The sequence below is a fragment of the Elephas maximus genome, chromosome 12 (genome assembly GCF_024166365.1).
Source record: "Elephas maximus indicus isolate mEleMax1 chromosome 12, mEleMax1 primary haplotype, whole genome shotgun sequence".
Classification (NCBI taxonomy): Eukaryota; Metazoa; Chordata; class Mammalia; order Proboscidea; family Elephantidae; genus Elephas; species Elephas maximus.
Window position 1 is genome coordinate 105452056 of NC_064830.1, and position 22695 is coordinate 105474750.

General features: G+C 45.3%; 1 protein-coding gene across 4 annotated transcripts in view; it reads right to left on the reverse strand.

The window, feature by feature from the left end:
• Positions 1–22695, reverse strand: part of AUTS2 (activator of transcription and developmental regulator AUTS2) — a 1314883-nt gene that overhangs the window by 22451 nt on the left and 1269737 nt on the right. For 2 of the 4 annotated variants that reach the window (XM_049903251.1, XM_049903253.1), the window contains 5 exons: positions 8748–9219; positions 7137–7390; positions 5894–6114; positions 4233–4277; positions 957–1052 (listed from right to left, as the gene is read on the reverse strand). In XM_049903251.1, coding sequence (XP_049759208.1) covers positions 957–1052; positions 4233–4277; positions 5894–6114; positions 7137–7390; positions 8748–9219 — 1088 coding nt within the window. Of the gene's footprint in view, positions 1–956; positions 1053–4232; positions 4278–5872; positions 6115–7136; positions 7391–8747; positions 9220–22695 lie in introns of all 4 variants that reach the window. The other 2 variants (XM_049903250.1, XM_049903252.1) reach the window with 1 other exon arrangement.

Sequence of the window (22695 nt, forward strand, 5' to 3'; positions counted from 1 at the left end):
TGGTGGCCAGGAATTGAACCCGAGTCTCCCACATGGAAGGCGAGAATTCTACCACTGAATCACCCCTGCTCCCTCAAATAAGGGGTTTATCTTATACTGTCACTAACATGAGAGGTACATTTCGCTTTTTCTGTATGAAAGCAAAACAGCAACTATACTCGATTTCAAGTCATACAGAGGTGAGTATTCTGAGAATTACTCCTCAACGCTGACCTGCAGAGACAAGCCTCCCCAAGCTGATTGCACATCACCGACCAGGTAGAAAACCATTTAGTTCTCGTAAAGGGTAAAGGTTACTTTGTAACTCATGACAGTCCTGACTTTGGCAAGTATGACCATGGATGAGAGGTAGGAGGGCTGAGAGAGAGTGGGGGTGAGAGGCTATGAGACAGGTAGGTGGCTGCCCTCCACACAGGCTGACCCCCTCTGCAGAGGGGTGGGGTTGATGAGGGAAACAAGAGAGGAGAGAAAGGATCGTCACCTGATACCATTAAAAAAAAAAAATACCATTACGAGGGTACCATTTTAGTCTGGGGGTTTTCTTTTCCTCCTCCTATTAGACTCAATAAAGACTCAGCTTTGCATCTTTGTGAATAACGTATCCTTCAGGGACTGATGGCGCACATATGTCTGACATTTCATTTAAATTCCTGACCGGAAGCTTCGGTCCACAGAATCCGTGGGGGGAAGAACGCTTATATTCTGCAAATTTTTACGAGTACAGAAAATCCTTGCTCAACTGAGATTACATGGATATTCCACATTGAAAATTAGATGTTGGTTGAGGTTTTAAACGGCATGGACTAGAATCAAATATTCTCCCTCTAATCCTAACAGTCACGTGGGATCTGAAGAGTCCTCACTGGGCAGACGGGAGGATGTAGGACGCACCTGCCCTCCTAGCCCGGGAGTTCACTTACAAACACGCTGTGCGTTAGCACTGTAAGGTGTCTTACCTTCGGCTGGAATGCTCCTTGTAGTGAACCAAAGGGGCCAGTGGGTGGAATCATGGGGGGGATGCCCGAGACTGCAGGAGGGTAGGAATGGAAGAGCTGTGGCCAAAGATGGAAAGGGAAAACAGATTTTAGTAGGAGGCAAATGATACTTTACAGTTCCCTTCCCATCGAAAGACATCAACATTAACAAGCCAAGTAATCTCAGTTTGATGCTATTAGTCAAAGAAGCCAGGATGAAATGATCACACAGATGTGCCATGAATGTTTAACTTAAAAAGTTAAAAGTAGTTCAGAATCAATCAGCCAACAAATGACGTCCCCGATGAGGACATCAGCAGAACGGGAGCCTTTCTAATTATTAATTGTTAAAGTGGATAGAAGTCCTGAATGGTTAGAGATTTTAATGCATCTCAAAAACAGGAGGGGTGCTGAGCCAAGGAAGATGCCCAGAAAATTACAAGTTAATTGGAAAAAAAGAGAGAAAAGGAAGAGGAAAAAAAGAAAAAGAAACAAGTGTTTATGAGTTCCAGGATTTTATACCATTAAAACTCAATTAGTGCTTTTAGATTTTTAATAGTTTGTGGAGGAAATGAGAAGATATTCACAATCCTTGCTTCATTAGGCTATTCTAGAAGTGGCAGTCCCAGAGGATAATTTAATTCTCTCATCTTAAATGGTGACAAGTATTCGCAGAAGGGTGAAATGACTGAATATATACTTTACGTGGAGCTACGCATTTTTCTTTAAGCTGTATTACAGTGGCACAGGACTAACCCAAGTCTGAGATAATGCCACCTAGCTGCAAGTTACACTTGTTGTTTCCCAGAGTCTGGGGTCTCAAAGCACTTCTGTGCTGACCTGTGAGTAGATTCTAGTGGCCAGCTCTTAATGGCATTCGTATATAAGGTACGAGTTCTGGGAGACTGCTCCAGCCAGGCCCTTGGCAGGTCTGACCACTCAATGGCAGAGGAAGAATGATTCTGAATTGAGAAAATGAAGTTTCTTGAATCAAAGCTTAGAGAAGACACAGCAAAGAAAAGAAATACACAGCAGTGCTGAAGACGATGAAAATGCAGCTTTTTCCCTCCTTCTAAAAACTTAGTGTTTCTGGAATTCCATGGCTCTGGCCATTTACTTTGCTCAAACCACCATCCAGGTATGTAACTAACCCCCCACCCTTACGCTGCATGATTGGTTAAAGATGCAATCACAAGGAGAGCATTTCTGCACCTCAGCTCTTTCTAGGTAATGTCTGAAGTACACATTTTGCAATCTTGTCTATTTGCAGAGCACGTACTTCTTTCTGGTGGTCTTTATTTCTTTTTGCTCCCTTCAATGATGCGGCAAAGTTTTTCAGACTAATTGATATTGAACCAAATCCACTTAAACAGTGATTGCAAGCCAAGGGCCCTCATTTAAAAGTACTTTTAAGTCTAAAATTGTGTTTTAGATACTTGAGTGCATTGCATCTTAATTCCCCTTATAACGTCCTAATCCCCAATGCAGGGAGTCTAAGTACTTCATATATTATCTGCTATAACTAATAATATGAAATAACTCTCCCACAGTACCCTGAATAAAGCAGAGTAATTAAATACACACCACACTAAAACACAGTCCAATTTCTATTACTCTGCCTCCAGGTAGGTATTCTCCCTTTAGTGTTTTAAGAAAACATAGTGGATGATCTCACCACTTTTCCTTTGCTTTATTCTGTTACTGACCCTCTCAGAGTACGGTTAGCTATTTCCCCCTTCACTAAAAACCTGAAGCACCTATGATTTAAAATTCCAGGTCTTCATGCTTATTCTCCATCTTAAACCTAGGTCTCTCTGTGAAACAGACACGGCACCTGGTCCCAGGAAGTCTACCTGAGCCACTTGTTGGGCATGTTAAACTTTCTCTCAGAATTATTTTATTAGCTGGTCCTTAATTTGCCAGCAAGAGACAAAGGACAGAAATCCGATGGTTATCAAGGATGGCACCATTCACGGGACAGACCCAAAGAGGAAACCCATACATCTGCTGGATTTTGCATGTCCATTTACAAAATGCTTTTGTATCTAGTCCTGAACAGAAGGGGGCTGGGAAAATGGGGGCAGGGAGGGGGCAGGTCACTCTGATATACTTTTCTACTTCCTCTCTGAAGAAGCCTTCCTAATGTTATTTCTGAATGTCCTAGAGTAAATAATTATTAATTGATTTCTAGTATTCACTAGTCTCGACTTCTCAGCAACGTTTAGGACTGAGAGAGCTTCTAATCATCTGGTTCAAAGGATGAATACGTTCAGAGGTCTTGTCTATCTATTTCGTAGTACTTCTACTCAAATGACAGCACTACCTAAAAATCAAAACAGGAGCAGTTGGGTGCAGTGAGTCAATATGACTACAAGCAATTATTAATCTTCCTTGTCCCCGGCTTCATTGAAAAAAATTACAAATAAACCACTGAGCAAAGAAACTTGCAAAATTTCGGTAAAGATGATGCAGTATACACCCCACAATCAAAATATCACGGTCAGATGTTCAATGACTTTGTATAAAAGCAGCTCTTGTTTTATAAGGAAACTCTGGATGGCAGCAATTTAAGTTCCAAAATGGAGTCCTAAAACTGCATAAAATAATACAGTATTTTTCAAAATTGCATAAAACAAGACATTTTTGAGTGAAGAAGAATGAGTTTAATGAGAAAAATATCATTCATTTAATTTTTCAGACTTTTTAAATTTAAATAATAGTTTTCAATTGTAACAAGCTCTGGAGAATGGTCCCAGGTACGAGCCATGTGGAAGAGGGTTCTACATGTAGTAGAATGTACATTTAGTCTAAGAGGAGGTTAAAATTTGCTTTTTGAAGAATTATGAGCCGAAAAGACCAGGGACTTTCTATCTGGAGGTAATAATTGAAGTTGAATTCCAGGCATTCTGCCGTAACGGCATTTTGATGGATGACCGCCCATCCTGTGATTGCAGGCTCTCCTGAAACTCCACGATCAGCCGCAGACACCCTGCTTTGCGGGACAGATGCCTGACTTCCAACACAGTCCGGCTTTGATTAAAAGTCTTGGGAGGGCTTAGGATCTTTTGATTCAGAAGATGATACTGCATCTTTACCCAGAAACGAAACGCCACAAAAGCAAGCATCCAAAGTGACGAGGAGAATGGGAACTCTGGCAACGATGAGGAAGGCAGGCTGCTAGTCATGAACTGATCCGTGGCAAGAGCACACACACGAAACAGCAGTGACAGTCAATGGTAGCATGGCAATACAACTCACACTGTGCCGGTAGAATGGGTCAACTTTTGTAGGGTATTTGTCAAACTGTAAAGGGATCAAAGCAAAAGCTAGTTACTTAAAGAGTCTATATTTCAGTTTGCTGCTTTCAGTGGAGGCTGCCCTAAACAAGCTTCTTGGTCATTCAGCCGTCATCAGATTCAACAACCTCACTGTACACGAAGCCATTCTAAGCTTCTGAGTTGCTCTGACAAAAAACCAACAGCCGCAGAAAAAGAAGTAAAAACCCACACAGCACACATTCAAGTCCTGACCACACTATTATGTCTTTCTTCCTGCTCTGTACTTACAGACTGACATACATATCTAAATTGGAGAAAAGAGGCAATTATCCAGACAAACCAGAGGGAAATAAGCATTTGGTCTGATTTATCCAGAGAATTCTCTCCATTTTCGTGTTCGCTTTGGCTGATGAACTTTACGTTCAGCTGTCTTCTGAAATGTTATCACATCCAGATACAAAGCAATTTGGACAAGATCTTACCATCTTTCTTTTTAACAGGAAAGAGTACGCTACTGTTTCCTCTAAATAACTTCATCATCCTGGTGTTGTGCCTACCCTCAGTTAGACTGAACCCACTTGTAAAATGGAGAGCTGTGAAACATGTAGTTTATGTGAGAGTATAAACTCTTTCCCAAAGTATTAGGCCCTTAAAATGATAATTATCCAGAAGTCATACAGAATTTGCTGTGGGAGAATTTTTTTTGGGTCCTGAGGTCTCATCTCTAAGATTTTTAAAAATAAAATTTATAAAGCAAACTGTTAAAGTATATTTGAAAAAATTAAGTTGAACCAAATTAGAGGGTGGGGAGAGCGAAAAAGCAGTTTGATAAAGGTAATGCCTCTTAAAAAGGGAGATTTCAAATCTGTTCTCATAACACCTACATTGTCTCAAAAATCAAGTATTAAACACTAAAAAATAAATAAGCAAAACACCAATACTGTTAGAGACAGAGATCTATTTCAGAATATATAGCATTATTCATTGTAGTTTCTAATTACAGGAAAAAAAAAAATCCCAGCCACTCCTCAGGTGCGTGTCAGCCCCCAGTGAAGACAGGGACCGTGCCATCGCTAGTGGTGCTTCTCCCCACAGGCAGAGCTCTGCCCCTTCGGGGCGCACTGATCCCCGACCACTTGCCGACAGAGGGCCACACCACATTTAAGGAAACCTTCGGAACCAGTAGGTGTTACCCAGCGTGGTCCAAGTTTTCTAATGGGCCTCTCCCCGACCCCCAATATTCAAAGCATTTCCTTGCTAGTACTCAGCGCAAAGCACAGGCACGTTTTCACGTGTGCTGGCACTCCCCCAACATGCTCAAGACAAGACCACCCCTCGGGAAGCTAAGCGCTGACGCTGGATGAGACAACCTTGAGGGCGTCTGGAATAAAATCCCCCACTGTGCGGGATGTAACTGTCCAGGAGAAAGCTCCTCCTTCCGGCCCAGCGTCGGGGCTGCCTGAAGGAGGGCACGTCCTCCCTCTCCGGCAAAGCTGGCCAAGGCCACAGAGCCCCCTCCGCGGCGCTCACGCCCCAGCCCATCTCCTGTGGCCCACGACGGCCCCTGCCACCCCCCGTGCTGCCTACGGAAGGAGTTGCGCTCCCTCGACTTATCCTCACATTTCTGCCCGGGGTACGCACCATGGGAGGTGCTGGCGTCGGCATGATGGCGGCGGGCGGGATGGCGTGGGGGAACGGCGTGAAGGTGTGCTGGTGCGTGTGCTGGTGCGTGTGCTGGTGCTGGTGCTGGTGCTGGTGGAACTCCGTCCGCAGGTAGGGCGGAGGGCCCAGCGAGGCCCCACGGTCGGCGCTCTGAGAGGCCAGAAACCGTGTGTTCAGCTCTTGTCGCAAGATGTCTTGCTCTGGAAAAGAAGAGATGGGAGATGATGACACCCCTTCTCTCATCAGATACTCATTTTTTCTACAACAGGGCATCCGAGTGCCTTAACGTGGAGGGTACAGGGCCAGTGCTGCAGCCGCTGGGGGCTCCCTTAGCTACGAGGGAAGAACCGATGAGGGCCAGTCACAATCTGTTTGTCCTGTTCTCTCTGCAGCCTCGGGAGGTGACAGAAGTCCAGGCCAAACTGCTAGAGTTCAACTTTTCCCTCTGTTCCTGCAGCTGAGTAACCGTGGGCTTGACAAACCACACATCTGTGTCGCCATTTCCTCGTCTATAAGACGGAGACGACAATCTCCTGTGAGTGTGTTGTGAGGGTTATGGCACGAACGTAGTTACACACCAAGAACAGTGAACTGTTAGCTGCCACCAGGCCTTCATGCCCCCTTTCAGAGCCCTCACTGTTAACAGCTCTCTAGGTCAGTGGTGGAATATGGCTCCACTGGACCAGCATCAGGACACCTGGTGTGATTCATACGGGTGAGGAGAACATCAGGTCTGTCTCTGAAATTCTGAGATAGGCTGTCCCAATAAGTGAGTGTTCTTTTACCAAGAAGAAGGCCCTACTCAACTAATAGAAAATTCATCCCTTGACCAGGCCTTCATCTAAGATCCTGGAGTTAAAGGGATGTGGACCCGAGAAAGCTTTTCTCACTCGAACGGGGGGCCTAGACAATAGGGCACGCACTGTCGGTGCGTCCCCACCCAGTGGGTGAACTTAACTGGAGAAGTCTCATGACTGCAAACAAACCCATTCTATCTGGGCAGTGTCTGACTCACCACAGCTGTACTAGGTTAGCATGGGTGTTTATATGCGTTTCTGCTGAAGCTTTGGCCGCAGAGGATTTGAGGAAGATGACAAGATTACATATAATAAAGCAGAAAATGGTAAATAAATGAAACCCAGCCATCAGGGTTTATGAATCGGCAGTACAGACAGCAAGGAAGGTCCAGCTGCCAGCAGGTGGGAGCAGGGGGCAGGCCTACCTGAGTAAGTGCTCCCGGCCGGATGTCCCGGCACCTGCAAACTCCCTGATGTCAGCGGTGGTGGTGGAGGCAGAGCCGTGGGAGGGGCAAACATATTGGGGTGATGTGAGTGAGCAGGGGGCTGGAGGGTGGGTGTGAAGCTGTGCAGAGGGCTGTGGTTGGGCAGTGAGAGCGGGAACGGGGAGGCGGAGGGGTGGTGGGAGATGTGAGGGGGCGCGGGCTGAGTCTTTGCCGGAGTGCTGCTTCTGCTACTGCTGTCAGGATAAAAGAAAGAAATGTAAGCCATTTATTTTCTTTGGGAAAGAAAAAAAAAAAATCCTATCTCCATCCCCCAAAGTCATTCAAGGCTTTCTCTCTGGCCCAACCTATCTGTAGATTGGCCCTTGCACTCAGGAGGCGCAGTATCCAGAAATGGACGTCTTCTAAACGTTCTCATGGCCACTACAGCCCGATGGCGTTCCCCAGATAGAAACCTCCCCAGACACAAAGTGCTGCTCCAGAGAGATCTATCGGACGCTGTAGCGCCAAGGCAGCTGGATCTGCTGAAAACTGAAGTTCTCTCTCACTCTGTGGCCACATTCTCATCTCTGCCCGTGGAAGCCCCCAGCCCTCCTACCTCCACTGGCCACCTTTCCTATACAGCAAGTAACCAAATTAACACAAAGGAAAAAGGTAGAAAATGGGTAGTCTGAGTCACCCTGACTGTCCGTCACCTCACAAAGGAAGGAACACAAGTAAGAAAAGTCAGGTGAAGCACTGTGTCTGTCACCTTTATGGCCTGAGGCTACAGAAAGGGCCTAGGGGTCAGAGGACAGCCCCTGGGGGAAGGAGTCTGCCTCCCTAAGAGGCTTCCTGCCCCTCAAAGACAGGAAAGAGTCAGTTTCTGAACCACAAACTTCACCAGGTCGTCAAAAGGAAGGCAATAACAAAGACTCGGACCCAGTGGAGATGTGAGGGCTCATAATTACAACCCTGGGACAGCCAGGGTTGGTGCCACAGCCCCTGCACCCAGGGTCTGTCTCCCTTTTCGCTGCAGTTCTCCCTTGCAAATTTGGCAAAGACGAGATAGACTGAATCCTCACGCTGGACGCCCCCTTTCTCCAGGCACAGCTGTTTCTTCTCCACCCCTCCTACCCAAAGGGAGAAGGTCAAGTATAACGGTGTTCCACACTTCCCACCTTGGGAGCAGAGGGGAGATGCAACTTTTTGCAAAACTTTTGGTCAAACCTTCTTCCTCCCGGGGAGGCAAACAGCCCCCCTTTCTAAGAACCTCCTGACATTCAGTGACTTCAACTTGGGTTTCAGGTCCCTGGCCCCCTAGTGGGCTCCCTGGCACGGTGCCCTCACTCTCAGCTTCTTAAGCCTTCTTCTCCTTCCTGCCCTCTCCCTCAGGAGTCCCTACAGATATTTTATTCTTTATAACGTCCTCTTTCACGAGACCCACGCCCCACCTGGCTGCTCCCTTCTGTCTTCTATCTCTGCCTCAGAGAGAAAAGAGCAGTGTTCCCAAGCAGGACACTCCAGTCTCCTCGGGCATCATCCCACAGGACCACTGCCGGCCTGTCCCAGAAGGATGGCAGAAGCCAGGTGGAACCAGTGCAGGCGGCTCACCTTAGACTGTTGAGGCTTAAGCTACTGCTGTTGTAGGCAGACAGCGGCTGGGAGAGGCTCTGAGACGCGGGGTGGGCCTGCACCGGTGGCAGGCCCTGGTGGAGCAGCTGGCCAGGGGACTGGGGCCGGGCCGGCCTCTGCGCCTGAGGCTGTGGAGTGGGCTGTAGCTGGGCCTCTGGGGGGGCCTGTGGTGGCTGTGTACTTGGAGGTGGGGGCTGAGCTGGGGCCTCAGGGCGCTGCACCAGGTTGGGCCCTGGAGAAGGTGCGCGGGGCTGGGGCTCTGTGGGGGGTGGGGGGAGCGGCTGTGGGACCTGGGGACAGGGGTCTTTAAGCACAACAGGCTCAAAGATCGGCTCTTTGCAACAGTCCTGGCTCTTCTCCTGGCTTCTCTCTAGACCCGATATCTTGGGGACAATCGGCCCTGCATCTCGGCTGTCATGTTCGGGCAGCGTGCCAACACCTGACTCCGGATCTGTATGGGGAGAGCAGAGAGAAAACCATAGGCAATGACACGTGTAGAACAGGAGGGGACGCAAATGCCACGGCTATCTCATCGGGTCCCAACAACACCACCGGCAACAACTCGGGATGTGCACACTGGTTAAGTCAGGCCAAGGTGGGGATGGGAAACAAGGCGGGGGGGGGGCCTTCGCCCGCCAAGCACCAACGCTCTGGGGGGAGAAAAGCGAACCCCCAGGCGAGGCTGCACATCAGAAGGCAGCCCAGCCTACTACCAGTCTGCAAATGAATGTTTTCTTCATCTTGACAGTCTTTTATGGAGCAAAATTAAAACACAAAAGCCAACAAGTTGATTTTTCCCTTTTAAAACGAATACACAGTTCTTGAACGCACAAAACAGAAGGGTCTTCAACAGCAAGTGAAGCAAACGTTCTTTGGCAACCCGCAGATGTTTCATCTCGGCCTTGCCCTCCCCGCCCCCCTCAGCACTTTGACGGTTGAGACATGCTTGACAATTAGAGAAATAAGTTTTTGTTCAGCAACTCTTAAACTTCCAGGCCAAAGTCAGGCCTCTGAACGCACACCAAGTGATCCCAGCAACCCTGAGATCAAAGGTGCAGACAAGAATCTGAATTGCATTGTCAACTATGCAAGCTACAGCTGGACCGCGCTCTGCCTTATGTTTTCATTCTGCAAGGTAATGCTTTTGGTTGGTCTTTAACCGACTCTCCCTTTCTAGCACCCTTGCCTGAGAGTGAGTTTCTTTTTATTTTCGGTCTTTCAACTTGGACAGGTCTAGCTGGAAATGAAGAACACAAGTAGAGTGGGCTAAAGAGCGGAAACGGATGTGGACTCAGCTCAGACCTGGCTGCCCAGCCTTTCCTTAATCCTAGGTGCCGAGACTAGGAAGGGAAGCCCCCCACCCACACACAGTTGTGCTGACACAGACCTGTGGGTGCCCCAATGCCCCCTGCTCCCCTCACATGTCCCCATCCCCTCACTCCATCCTAACCTCCTACCGGCAGGCCTAAGCGCACACCAGCCCATGCCTGCCCGAGAGTGTGGACTTCTGATGAGAACCCATCCAGGGAAAAGAGAGCCGTGCACCAAATGCTTCATGTCACCACCTCCTCAGCCTTGCCTTCTTCAGGCTTCCTCTGGGGTTTCAATGTCAAATCTCAGATACTTACTTACACTACTGAGTGGTTGACAACGCGCCTTGAAAGCAGTACCAAGCCCACGCCTTACTGTTCTTTTAGGTCCTTTTCACTGTGACACCCGACGATGCCTGAGTTTCCAGGTGGTGCAAATGGTTATCGCACTTGGTTACCAACTGAGAGGTTGGTGGTTCGAGTCCACCCACTGAAGCCTTGGAAGAAAGGTCTGGCAATATACTTCCCAAAAACCCTGTCACTGAAAACCCTAGGATCACAGCTCTACTCTGACACATGTGGGGTCACTATGAGTTGGAACTGACACGATGGCAACTGGGTTTGTTTGTTTCTACCTTGCCTAGTTTCTCCAGGGAGGCCTGGTGGCACAGTGGTTAAGAGCTACAGCGAGCTATAGCTGCTAACCAAAAGGTCAGAAGTTCGAATCCAACAGCTGCTCCTCAGAAGCCATATGGGGCAGATCTCCTCTGCCCTATAGGGTCACTATGAGTTGGAATCGACTCAACTGCATTTTTTTTTTCTTGTCGGGGGGGAATCTCTTTAGCAACCTGCCACTGGAGGGGCCTATTTATAGTCAAGTCCAAGTACTGCTGGGACCTAAGAGCTTTCATGTGTTGCCATTTCACCACTGGGTGCAGGACACTGGCAACCCCTTTACCCCAGCCTACCACCCAGGGCAAGTGGCAATGCCTGTGAGCAAGGCAGGAAGGACATTAAGAATGAAATGAGAAGGGATGTGACAGTGACACTGACGGGGTGTGGAGAATAGGGTGGCCCAAGGTACCACGAGCTCCCTTGGATGTGAGCTGCTGGTGCCAGCTGCTGACTTTTCCACCTAATGGCTCAACAGGCTGGGGGCTGGAAGAGCAAGACTGCTGTCAATCATTCTTACACCATTGCTGGTGAGTCATTTCTGACTCCTAGTGACCCCAGGTGACAGAGCAGGTTGTAATCCTTATAGCAGAAGACTGCCAGGTCTTTTTCCCCAATTACTTCTTAGATAAAAATTAAATCTGAAATGCAGTAGCTCAGTTCCCTCCTTCTGGGGATGTGAACCAGTAAACTGCCATCGACATGACAGATGGCCCACCAATTGAGGACCAGGGATGAGATGCTGGACACCACCGAGACCAAGTCACAAAATCCTACAGCCATGAAAGAAATACAGAAAATAGATGCTTCTGTGTGAATTTAAAGGATACACCTATCTGCAAAGGTGAAAAGATCTAAGTGCCACACTTAGTACCGTGGTTATTTGATTACCCCAAAAGCCAAATTCTATAAAATTCTATCACAGAATAATAAAAGCAAAATGGCATACATCTGGGGAAAAAGGACCTTTCCCCATTTTCTGTGCTAAAAATCTCTGTCTTTTATTTACTACGGCAGAAAAGATTACAGTCTTCTCTGAAATGTGGCTGTCTTTCAGGCAATCCTGCAACAACTACTCTGTGAAAAATGAACAAGCGTGAAAACACGTGGTAGTCTCACTGCTCGTATTCATTTCCAGTGATGTACTTCCTTGTACACACACTTGTTTGTCATTTTTCTTCCCAGGAAATTTCCTTCAAAGCAATCCATTATTTGCAATTTTTTTTGGCAAAACTGTACACACAGGGCAAACTGTGCCCCGCACAAAAGCAGAAGACAACCCTGGGTTTATACACAAAGCATGTTTTTGGCTAGTGTGAACCTGTCTATCTTCAAGCCCTGAAACAATCACACCAGCACGAGGGAAAGAAAGCCCCCTTTCCACACACTTCAGTGTGCAGGGACAAAACATCATATAATCCCCAGTGAAGTCACTCTAAGTCACTCTAGACTCTGCATCATTCTCACATATATTTCTATCCAGGGCTGTCTGAAGTATCTTTCTAGGCAGATTTTCACTTGTGGCAAAAGCTGAAATTTTATAGGCTCCCCAAACTTTAATTTCTAAACTTCAAGGCTGAAAGAGAACATCAAGACTGACCCCACTGGAAGCCAGCACAACTTGTCCCAGGCAAGGTCATGGAAGGTCCACAGATTCATCTAAACTCCCTGAGGGACTGAATTGCTCAGCTGAGGGCTCTGGGAACCAGGGTCTCAGGCAACATCTAGTTCAGTTGGCATAACTTAGTTTATAAAGAAAATGCTCTACATTCTGCTTTGGTCTGTAGTGTCTGGGGTCTTAAAAGCTTGTCAGCGGTCATGTAAGATCTTGCACCCCTTCGGGAGCAAGGGAGAATGAAGAAAATTAAAGACACAAGAGAAAGATTGGTTCAAAGGACTAACGGACCACATCTACCACAGCCTCCACCAGACTGAGTCCACCACAACTAGATGGTGCCTGGCTACTACCACTGACTGCCCTGACAGGAATCACAACAGAAAGTCTCGAATAGAGCTGGCGGAAAAATGCAGAACAAAATTCTAACTCACAAAGACCAGACTTACCGGTCTGACAGAGACTGGAGAAACCCTGAGAGTACGGCCCCCAGACGCCCTGATAGCTCAGTGATGAAGACACTCCTGAGGTTCACCCTTCAGCCAAAGACTAGACAGGCCCAGAAAACAAAACGAGACTAAAGGGGCGCACCAGCCCAGGGGCAAGGACAAGAAGTCAGGAGACAGGAAGGCTGGTAATAGGGAACCCAAGGTCGAGAAGGGGAGAGTGTTGGCATGTCGTAGGGTTGGCAACTAATGTCACAAAACAGTATGTGTACTAATTGTTTAATGAGTAAACCTTCATCTGAAGTACAATAAAAAAAAGACTGACCCCATTCTCCCAGGAGAGGATGACAAAGGAAGACTCCTTATTTGTGGCTACCCACATCCTCTCTCTCGTTGCTTCTCCTATCAGCGTTCACAGAGTCTTCCACACCAAGCAACTGCACGAGCTTACTGCAAATCCTAGGTTCACTGAGAGCAGCCCTACTAGTCAGGAGGCCCTGAGCGGTGCAAATGGTTTGTGCTCGACTACTTACCTCGGCATTGGCCATCTGAACCTACCCAGTAGTGCCGTGGAAGACAGACCTGACGTTCTGCTTTTGTAAAGATTACAGCCAAGGAAACCCCATGAGCTGAAACTGACTCAACAGTAACGGGTAAATAGGGCAGGGATTCAAAGCACCAAGAACCCAGAAATCCTAACAGCACAAACTAAAGCAGGACTCTTACCCTTCTGAAAGTTACACAGGATTATGATGCTTGATATAAGAGCAGGACACATTTTATCCTGTTGTGCTGCTCTGCTCTATCTGGGCTGGGGCGGGTGGTGAAGAACAAAGAAATATTTTCTGTCTTGGTAAGTTTAATTTCAAATGTATGATTTCCCTCCCAAAAAAGTCAATGCCCAAACAGTTTCTCCCTCACATAAAAGAGAGGATATCACTTATGCTGGTAAGGAAGCACATTCAAAATACATAGGCAAGCACTGCACGTATCTAGCTTGACTGTATTTATCTCCTTGCTCTTTAACAGAACTAGAACTTGGACAACACAGCCAAGTGTGCAGGAGGCCTCGTGCAGGCTCGGGCCTGCTTCCCAAGGCTCTGTAGAGACAAGTAAACAGAGCTGGCTTTCACATCTCCTGTCGCCCCATTTTCTCAGGGTTGTTTTTGGAGCTACCCCCACCTGACAGAGTAGAACTGCCCCATAGGGTTTTCTAGGTTTTTTTTAATCTTTATGGGAGCAGATCGCCAGGTCTTTTTTCCTGTGGAGCCGCTGCGGGGGAGGGGGGGTGGTTTGAGCCAACCTTTCACAGTTTCTCCAACAGGGCTCCACCAATCCCAGTTCGGCTACAGTGACAGGAATGGTACCAGGACTGTGACTGTCACTGCCATCACTGACAATCAGCAAGGCATCCAGGGAAGACCAAACCCTCTTTAATGCCCCTTCCAAGTATGTACAGAGCCAGCTGTGATTAACAACTGAGACGGTATAGAAGCAAAGAATTCTGAAATAAAACCAGAGTCTGGGAGACCCTCTAGGCCAGCACTGCTCACACTGTAAAAACAAAACAAAAAACCCGTTGCTGTCGAGTCAATTCCGACTCATAGTGACCCTACGGGACAGAACAGAGCTGCCCACAGGGCTTCCAAGGAACAGCTGGTGGATTCAAACCGCCGAAGCTCTGGACCACCACGCCACCAGGGTTTCCACTTTAAGGAGCGTACAGATCACCGGAAGGTATTATTAAAATGCAGATTCGGATTCAGTCGCTCTGGGGTGGGGAGCCAGAGTCTGCAGTTCTAAGACTCTCTCAGGCGATGTTGACACTGCTGATCCTTGGACCATGCTTTGAATAATAAGGGTCTTACCCAACCTGCTCTGACTTGATGGGGAATCAGGCCCAGAGAAGTCACAGGACTTGGCTGCTGGGGGTCACCTGGCTGTTTAACCCATCAGAAGACAAGTTATGGTCCTGACTCTTCCACCACCATGTACCTTTTCAATGACACTGTTAAAACACCCAGTTGCTGTGGCATTGATTCTGACTCACGGTGACTCTGTGTGTGTTAGAGTATAACTGTACTCCACAGGATTTGCAACGGCTGTGAGTTTTCAAAAGTAGGTCGCCAGCCAGGGCTTTCTTCCAAGGCACCTCTGGGTGAAATGGAACTGCCAAACTTTCAGTTAGTAGCCAAGCGCTTCACCATTTGTGCCAGCCAGGGCCTCCTCTGATTTACGCCTTACCAAAAACCAAACCCACTACCGTCAAGTCAATTCCAATTACAGCAACCCTACAGGACAGAGTAGAACTGCCACATAGGGTTTCCAGGATTGTAAGTCTTTACAGAAGCAGACTACCACATCTTTCTCCCGTGAAACGGCTGGTGGGTTTGAACTGTTGACCTTTTTGGTTAGCAGCTGAGCACTTTAGCCGCTGTGAATCAGAATCAACTCTATGGCAACGGGTTTGAGCTTTTTTTTGGAGGCGGGGGCCCTTAATCCAAGCAGGATATGGGTAGCTCCAGGATTCAGTTATATACTTCAGTAAACCACACAGTATAAAAGGTTAGGAAAGCTATGAAGGACTGCTGGAACACTGCACTTCAGCTAAACCTGAAAGTTCCCATCAATCATCAGTGCTCTGCTATTGCAGCACAGAGGAAGACAGTGCCAGCTCTGAAGGGACACTGAGGGCTGAACCAGTCTTAAGACTCCCATTTACTTGGCTCTCCTGAGGCGCAGAAGAGACATCGTGCATTTCTGTGGCTAATTGGTAATGCATTTCCTCTTCCTTTCAATTATTCAATAAATGCATCTCTCAGTTAAGCTTTCCTATCCTGACAGTCAATTTTTCTTGCTGTGCTCCTCCAAAACTGGCAAGAACACATTTAAAACAAAAATCATTTTGTATCGCTCCGTGCGCTCTTCATTTTCCGAAGGATGAAATCTGCTGAGGTTGAAAGAAATAAGAATGTGCAAATTGACTACTCTTATTTAAAAGTTTTACTCATTAGATTTGGTGTGTTAAAATCTCTCTTCTTCTGATGATAAAAATAACACTTCAAGCTTATAATAAAAGAAATGCTAATTATAATTGCTCTGCATACGCTATAGCAGAAACAGAAAGAAAAGGGTGAATTTACTACATGTAAATTATACCTCAATAAACTTACCTCAAACATGGTAAGTTTTTAAAAATATTACAGGTAGATTAGTGAAAATCTGTTTAGTTTTGACACAACTTCCCTGAGGCTGTGGGGAAATGGGCCCTCTTGTACTTTGAAACCCTACAGGGCAGTTCTTCTCTGTCCTACAGGATCACTATGGGTTGGAATCGACTCAACAACAACAGGTTTGGTTTTGGGTACTTTACCCAAACTTTTTGGAGGGCAATCTGGCAACATGTAGCCAAACAGCAAATGGAGTTCCCTTGATCTGGCATCTAAGAATTTATTTAGTTCTTTGAAACAACAATCACTGTTTGAATTGCAAGTCTGGAAACAATTCAAATGTAATCACAGGGCGACTGGCTCAATAAATTTGGTATGTCCATTTAAAAAAAAAAAATTTTTTTTTACAATGGAAAATAATACAACTGTACAAATGAATGAGGAACTCTGTATCTACAACTTATAGCACGTTAGCTACCTTTCTGCAAAAAATGCAGAGAAAATAACATGTATCCATTTTGACTTTATGCATAAAGAAATTCTGGAAGGATATCCAAGAAATCAATACTGTTTGGGGGCTTAGAAAGGCGTGAGAACTGGGTACAGAGACACTGCAGGGTGGGGAGATATTTCACTGTCTCATATTTACACTCACATTTAAATTTTTGAACCACGTGATTGTATTAGCTATTAAATTTTTTAGAAAAAAACTGTTCTTAAATTTAAAAACAATCTGAGCAAGAAAAAAAGAAAACAGAAGCAAACAAACTGAGAATTTGAAGGGAGGTATGATGGAGAACCTAACAATTAAAAGAAAATCTATACAAATTTATAATAAAATTTGACATTAAAATGGACTTTCTGAAAAATACATAAATTACCAAAAACAAAATCTGGTCATTAAGTAAACTGAATCTCCCCTCTCCTCTACAAAAAAAGGCACCAGGCCCATATAATTTTATAGGCAATGTTGACTAAACCTTCAGGAAAGAAATTATTCCTGCCAGTAAATTGAAAACAAACATCAAACATCATACAATAAAAAGAAGCAGAACTATTATTTACCAAAATATATAGTTATCTAGCTAGAAAACACGGGATGATCAATTGAAAAAGTATTAGAATAAGATGGCTCAGTAAGGTGCCAAATCAAGGAAAATCACAAACATTAGTAGCTTTTCTATGCACCAGCAGTAGTCAATATAAAACAGAGATCCTATTTACAATAACAAAAATAATACTCAGGAATGAGCCTGACAAGAACTTCCAGAAATGTATCCCGATAAAATGGTTTATTTTATGGGTGTTTATTATGCAAAAAAAGAAAAAAAAAGGACAGAGAAAAAAACAGGTGAAGAAAGCTCTGTGATGCGTGGCTCTCCTTACAGGGACCCCACATCCTAAGGAGAGGGTTTTAGGAAGTCTGGGAGTAAGTTTGGCTGTCAAAATGACTGGAGGGCATTGGTGGCTCTTTGGGATGTTAGACGGACATTTCTGCAGCTGAAAAGCCTATTTATAATCATCTTAGCCTAGAACCTAACTCAGTTTTTGCATATAAATACAAGTAATTTTTGTATACGCTGAATTTTCCCATAATGCTGCTACTGTACTTTGTTACGTCTTGGACTTCACCATTAGGGAAAATCACGAGGCCGATGGTAAAGCTGTTCCTGGTATTTGACTTGTGATGACCCTCTACTTGTATGTTTGCACTGGTAGCTGCTGTATTTGTACCCTGCTCTATGCACAGATTCAGGTATCTAACCATCTCGTTATCTTCTAATATAAATAAGCATTTACATACTTAAAAGCATATTATTTTATTATAAACGACTTTCCAATTATTTCTTCTTTGCACTGCATTAGGGATGGTTAGACACATATAAATTCATATATGTAAATACATAAATGTAAATTATGTATCTAGATAGGTTATATTAACTCTATTTTGTCCAGAATGTAAAGGGTGTGTTATAAAGTATTTCTTTTATTACACAAGGGGGCATTAGATCTGGTAGGGTTGAGATTTGATGCAGTATGTACCCACGATGAGCTATTGTGCTTCTAGAACTTATTGCAATAATGTAGTAACTACCTCGAAGGACTGCTGTAGAAATCAAGTCACGTAAAGCACTTCCCACAACCAGAGCATATAATCAACCAATGCTCCCAAAACTCTTGCACAAAAATATTTCATGACAAAATGTCTATTACGTAAAATTATCTGTGTAAATGTATGTACGTATGCATAGAAAAAAGAGTGGAAAGATACGCACCCAAGTTTAAATGGTAACACTGCCATCTGGAAATAACCATTAACTTTTATTTTATTTTTGTGCTTTTCTTAACTTTCCAATTTTTCTACAGTGAGTATGCCATTACTATTACTATAAACATAAAGGAAATGATATACTCTAAAATAAGCTCCTAATACGCCTCCACCATTAAAAGAAGCCAACTGGGAAAAGTCTTTTAAAATGGCTTTACCTACTAGATGGGTTTTTAAAACCTCTTCCCCAGGACAGCTAATACTTGCCTCTCACAAATGAGGGTAGGCTAGAAGTCCACCAGCCTCCCACGTACTCTTCCACATCTCTAACTGGGTGTTTTGGTCAAAAAAAAAAAAAAAGACAGAAACCAAACTCATTGCCATTGAGTTGATTCCGACCCATAGTGACCCTATAGAACCCACAGAGTTTCCAAGGAGTGCCTGGTGGATTCGAACTGCCAGCCTTCTGGTTAGTAGCCGTAGCACTTAACCACTATGCCACCAGGGTTTCCAAAAAGGAAATGGTAAATATTGATGAAGAAGAAGAAAGAGGAGGAGGAGAAAAACTCTCCCAAGGCATCGTTTTTTGTTCTGACCTTCGTACTCAGAAAACCTGAACAGGGCTTCCTCACTACAAGGTCATTACTGCAGCAAAGCTGAAGAAGCCTCCAAGGATGAGGAAAACCACGGGTGGTGATCCATCCATCTATGTCTTTCTAAATTTCTGATCCATATTACCTAGAGAATGTACATGTCCTATTTCTAGATTATTCCATTTTTCAGTTAACTTCTCTTCCCAAGTGACAGAGCCACTCAGGACTGGACATCACAGTCAAATCAGAAAAGGAATCCAGATTTTAAGTGAAAGAAAGGTGGGACCATTAATAAAGGTTTGAAGTGTTAGACACTGAAAAGCCCAGAAACATACGGAAATACCAATATCTCAGAATTAACACGCAATTATTTCAAACAATGTCCATTATTGAAACTTTCACTTTTCTACGGTTACCTCAAAATTTTCTTTCAAGCAAAGACTGCATATATTGTATACACTAAAACACAAACTGCACTATTGAATTAATTTCATAATAGTTTTAAACCCCCAGGCCCATTTCAATTCTTTTATCTCCAAAATACTACATTCCAACAGTGTTTTTCAGAACAGCATCTACCTTCTCTGACATACACCTCTTTATCTTCCTCCTCTCCCTCTTTATCTTCAAATCATTAAACAGAAACCAGTTTGTTCGATCAGCAGATTCAATTACTCGAACGAATGGAAGGATGACATTCAGACTTGCAGCTCTCCTTCGCGGTCACTGTAACTGTACAAATAAATTGAGGAAAACCCACTGTTTGTTCAAGGCAAATTAATTTTCAAATAGCGCAGGAGTGGAGTTCAGGGGAATGATGGGTGCTTGGCAAGGCTCAAAGAGATTCCATTTTTTGCTTGCCATTTTGTGTAAATATTAATTACCATCTGGGAGGCTAAGCTCTGGGCTGGGATCTGTATCACAAACCTCTGAGAGGCTGCAGGGTTCCTATGAAAAGCAAAATCCTAAACAGGAAAAAACTAGCCATCGCATCTGCCAAGCCACTGGGAGCCCACTGGAAAAGCTGTATGAGGACCAAGCAGATTACAGGCTCCTATTAAATTCAGAGAAGCTAGTTAGAACGTTAGCTGGTTCACCAGATTAAGCTAGGACATGGGTTAATTGGACAGGGGCTAAAGAAAAAACAACACACTGCTGTTGAGTGCACTTAAATTGTTTCAAGATTATTCCTCCCAAAGCCCACGCCCCAAAGCATCAATCCTGGAACACATGCCCATGTTCCTGATTTCATAAGACCAAAACTCTGTCTTCAGGGGAAGTATCAACCACAGTCTTGACAGTGTAGACTGGAGGCCATCAGAATGGCTTCACCTACAGCAGCAAGAGCCCTTCAAGGTCAACCTGGGCTTGCAAACATTTTATTTCCTTTGCAGCCTCTGGAAACCCTGGCGGTATAGTATTTAAGAGCTACGGCTGCTAATCAAAAGGTCAGCAGTTCGAATTCACCAGGCACTCCTTGGGAACTCTATGGGGCAGCTCTGCTCTGTCCTATAGGGTTGCTGTGAGTTGGAATTGACTCAACAGCAGTGGGTTTGGTTTTTTTTTTTTGCAGCCTCTAGCAGATAAGGACGAGCCCTGGTGGTGCAGCGGTTAAGCACTCAGCTGCTAACCAAAAGAGATTTGAACCCACCAGCTGCGCTGCTGGAGAAAGATGTGGCAGTCTGCTTCCGTAGAGATTACAGCCTTGGAGACCCTATGGGGCAGTTCTGCTCTGCTCTATAGGATTGCTATGAGTCGGCATCGACTCGATGGCAGTGGGAACAAATAAGAGGAGTTCCTGGGGGGTGCAAATGGTTAAGGCACTTGGCTGAAGGTTGAAGGTTCAAGCCCACGCAGAGGTGCCTTGGAAGAAAGGCCTGGTGATCTACTTCCCAAAGATCGGCCACTGAAAACCCTTTGGAGCACAGTTCTGCTCTGACACACGAGATCACCATGAGCTGGAGTTGACTCGATGGCAACTTTGCACTAGATAGCGAGTAAGAGGGATGAATGTATATGTACATGATGGATGAAAATTAGGAGAGAAATACGCTGTGTAGGTGGTGACAGAGGCCTAAAAAAAGCCTTTAAAAACCCCATAGTGTCAAGATCACCTACAGTCCTTGAGTTCTTCACTTCATCTGAGGGAAAGGATGGTTATGAGTATGTTACGTAATATGCCCGGCACTGCGCTAGGTCCTCACATGAAGAAGAACGAGAAACAAACAGCCCTGCCTTCCAGGAGCTGGTGGTTGATAACGAAGAAGGCAGTGTAGAAGAAAAAAGTGTAAGACTAGCAGTCGGGAAACCCGTGGCCTTAAACATCAGGTTTTGGTTCTGAAAGGCTCAGAGATAAGCTTAGGTAACTGGTGATCATGAAGATACTGTGCTTCATTGATTCTGAGTCACTGATACTAAGGCACTGTTATCTCTAACGTGTTCCCGCTACAATGACCACAAGGTGCAGTCTATCAGTTCTAGGTACATGGAACTGGAATGATACGCTGGGATGTGTAGAGACCTGACATGAGAAACAGGGTGTCAAGGATGAAAGCTCCAATCACTTCTGAGAACCCAGTAAACACCCCAGGTACCAGTTGTGGAGAAAGCCCCAGCTTTCGCGTTCTGGCCTCAGAGACAGATTCCTACTATTCTGGCTAGTTTCCTTCTGACAGGCTCAGTATTTACCAGCTGACCCTCCCCAACAAGATCACCTGTTGTACACCAATGTTCACTGCAGCACTTTTCACAAGAGCCAAGAGGTGGAAACAACAGATGAGTGGATACACAACATGTGATATATGTACACAGTGGAACACGACTCAGCCGTCAAGAGACACGAAGTCCTGACACGTGCCACCACGTGGATGGACCCTGAAAACATCACGCGGAGTGAAATAATTCACTCGCAAAGTGACAAATGTATGGCCTCACGTATACGAAATAAGGACGTTTACAGAAACCAAAGACGGCTGTGGTTACCGGGGTGGGAGGGAGCAGAAAAGGGGACTGTCTGCTCAGCGGGTGTTGAGTTTATGTTAATGGCGGTGGAAGGATTTGGAAAAGGATCTCGACAACGGTTGCACGGCTTGAGGAGTGTAACCAATGGCACTGAATTGTACATGTAGAAATTGTTAAGACAGTCTACGTTTTATGTATATTGTCACCATAATAATAATAATAATAATAATAATAATAAAAAGATCACCTTCTGCTTGGTTTCATCCCCGTCCCCTCCCCTGAGCCTCAGTTTCTCCACTGTCCTAACCAGCCCTGTCTGGCTGACTCAGCGCCCATGTGACGCTGCGGCACGCACGTGCACACACCCAGACATACCACCCTTGAAACCAGAGCAGCATACCTAACAGGGCACCTCTGTGTGTGCCTGAGCAACCATACAGGGGGTCCTGACAAGGAAAAGTTCCAAAGGATTGTCAACCAAACACTCCTGAAACATGACATACCCCCCTCTGAGTAAAGGGCAGATCTACGGACAAGGCTATGTCATAATAAAAGGCCTGTGGGTGGCCCTTTGCTTATTTTAGAAAGTTTCCAAGAGTGACACCAAGGCACTGAAAGTGAATGGTCATTTTAGATGTTGAGTTAAAAAAAAAAAACAAAAAACTAAAGGTGGTGCTGTGGTTTGAATTGTGCCCTCCAAAGAGTTATGTTGAAGTCCTAACCCTCGGTACCTGTGAATGGGACCTGGTTAGGGAATGGGGTTCTCTGTAGATGTAATTAATTTAAGATGCTGTCTTTATGATTGGTGTCCTTATGAGAAGACGCAGAGAGACAGAGGGCTCATGGCCATGAGAAGACGGAAGCAGATATGCGGTGATGCTGCCACAAGTC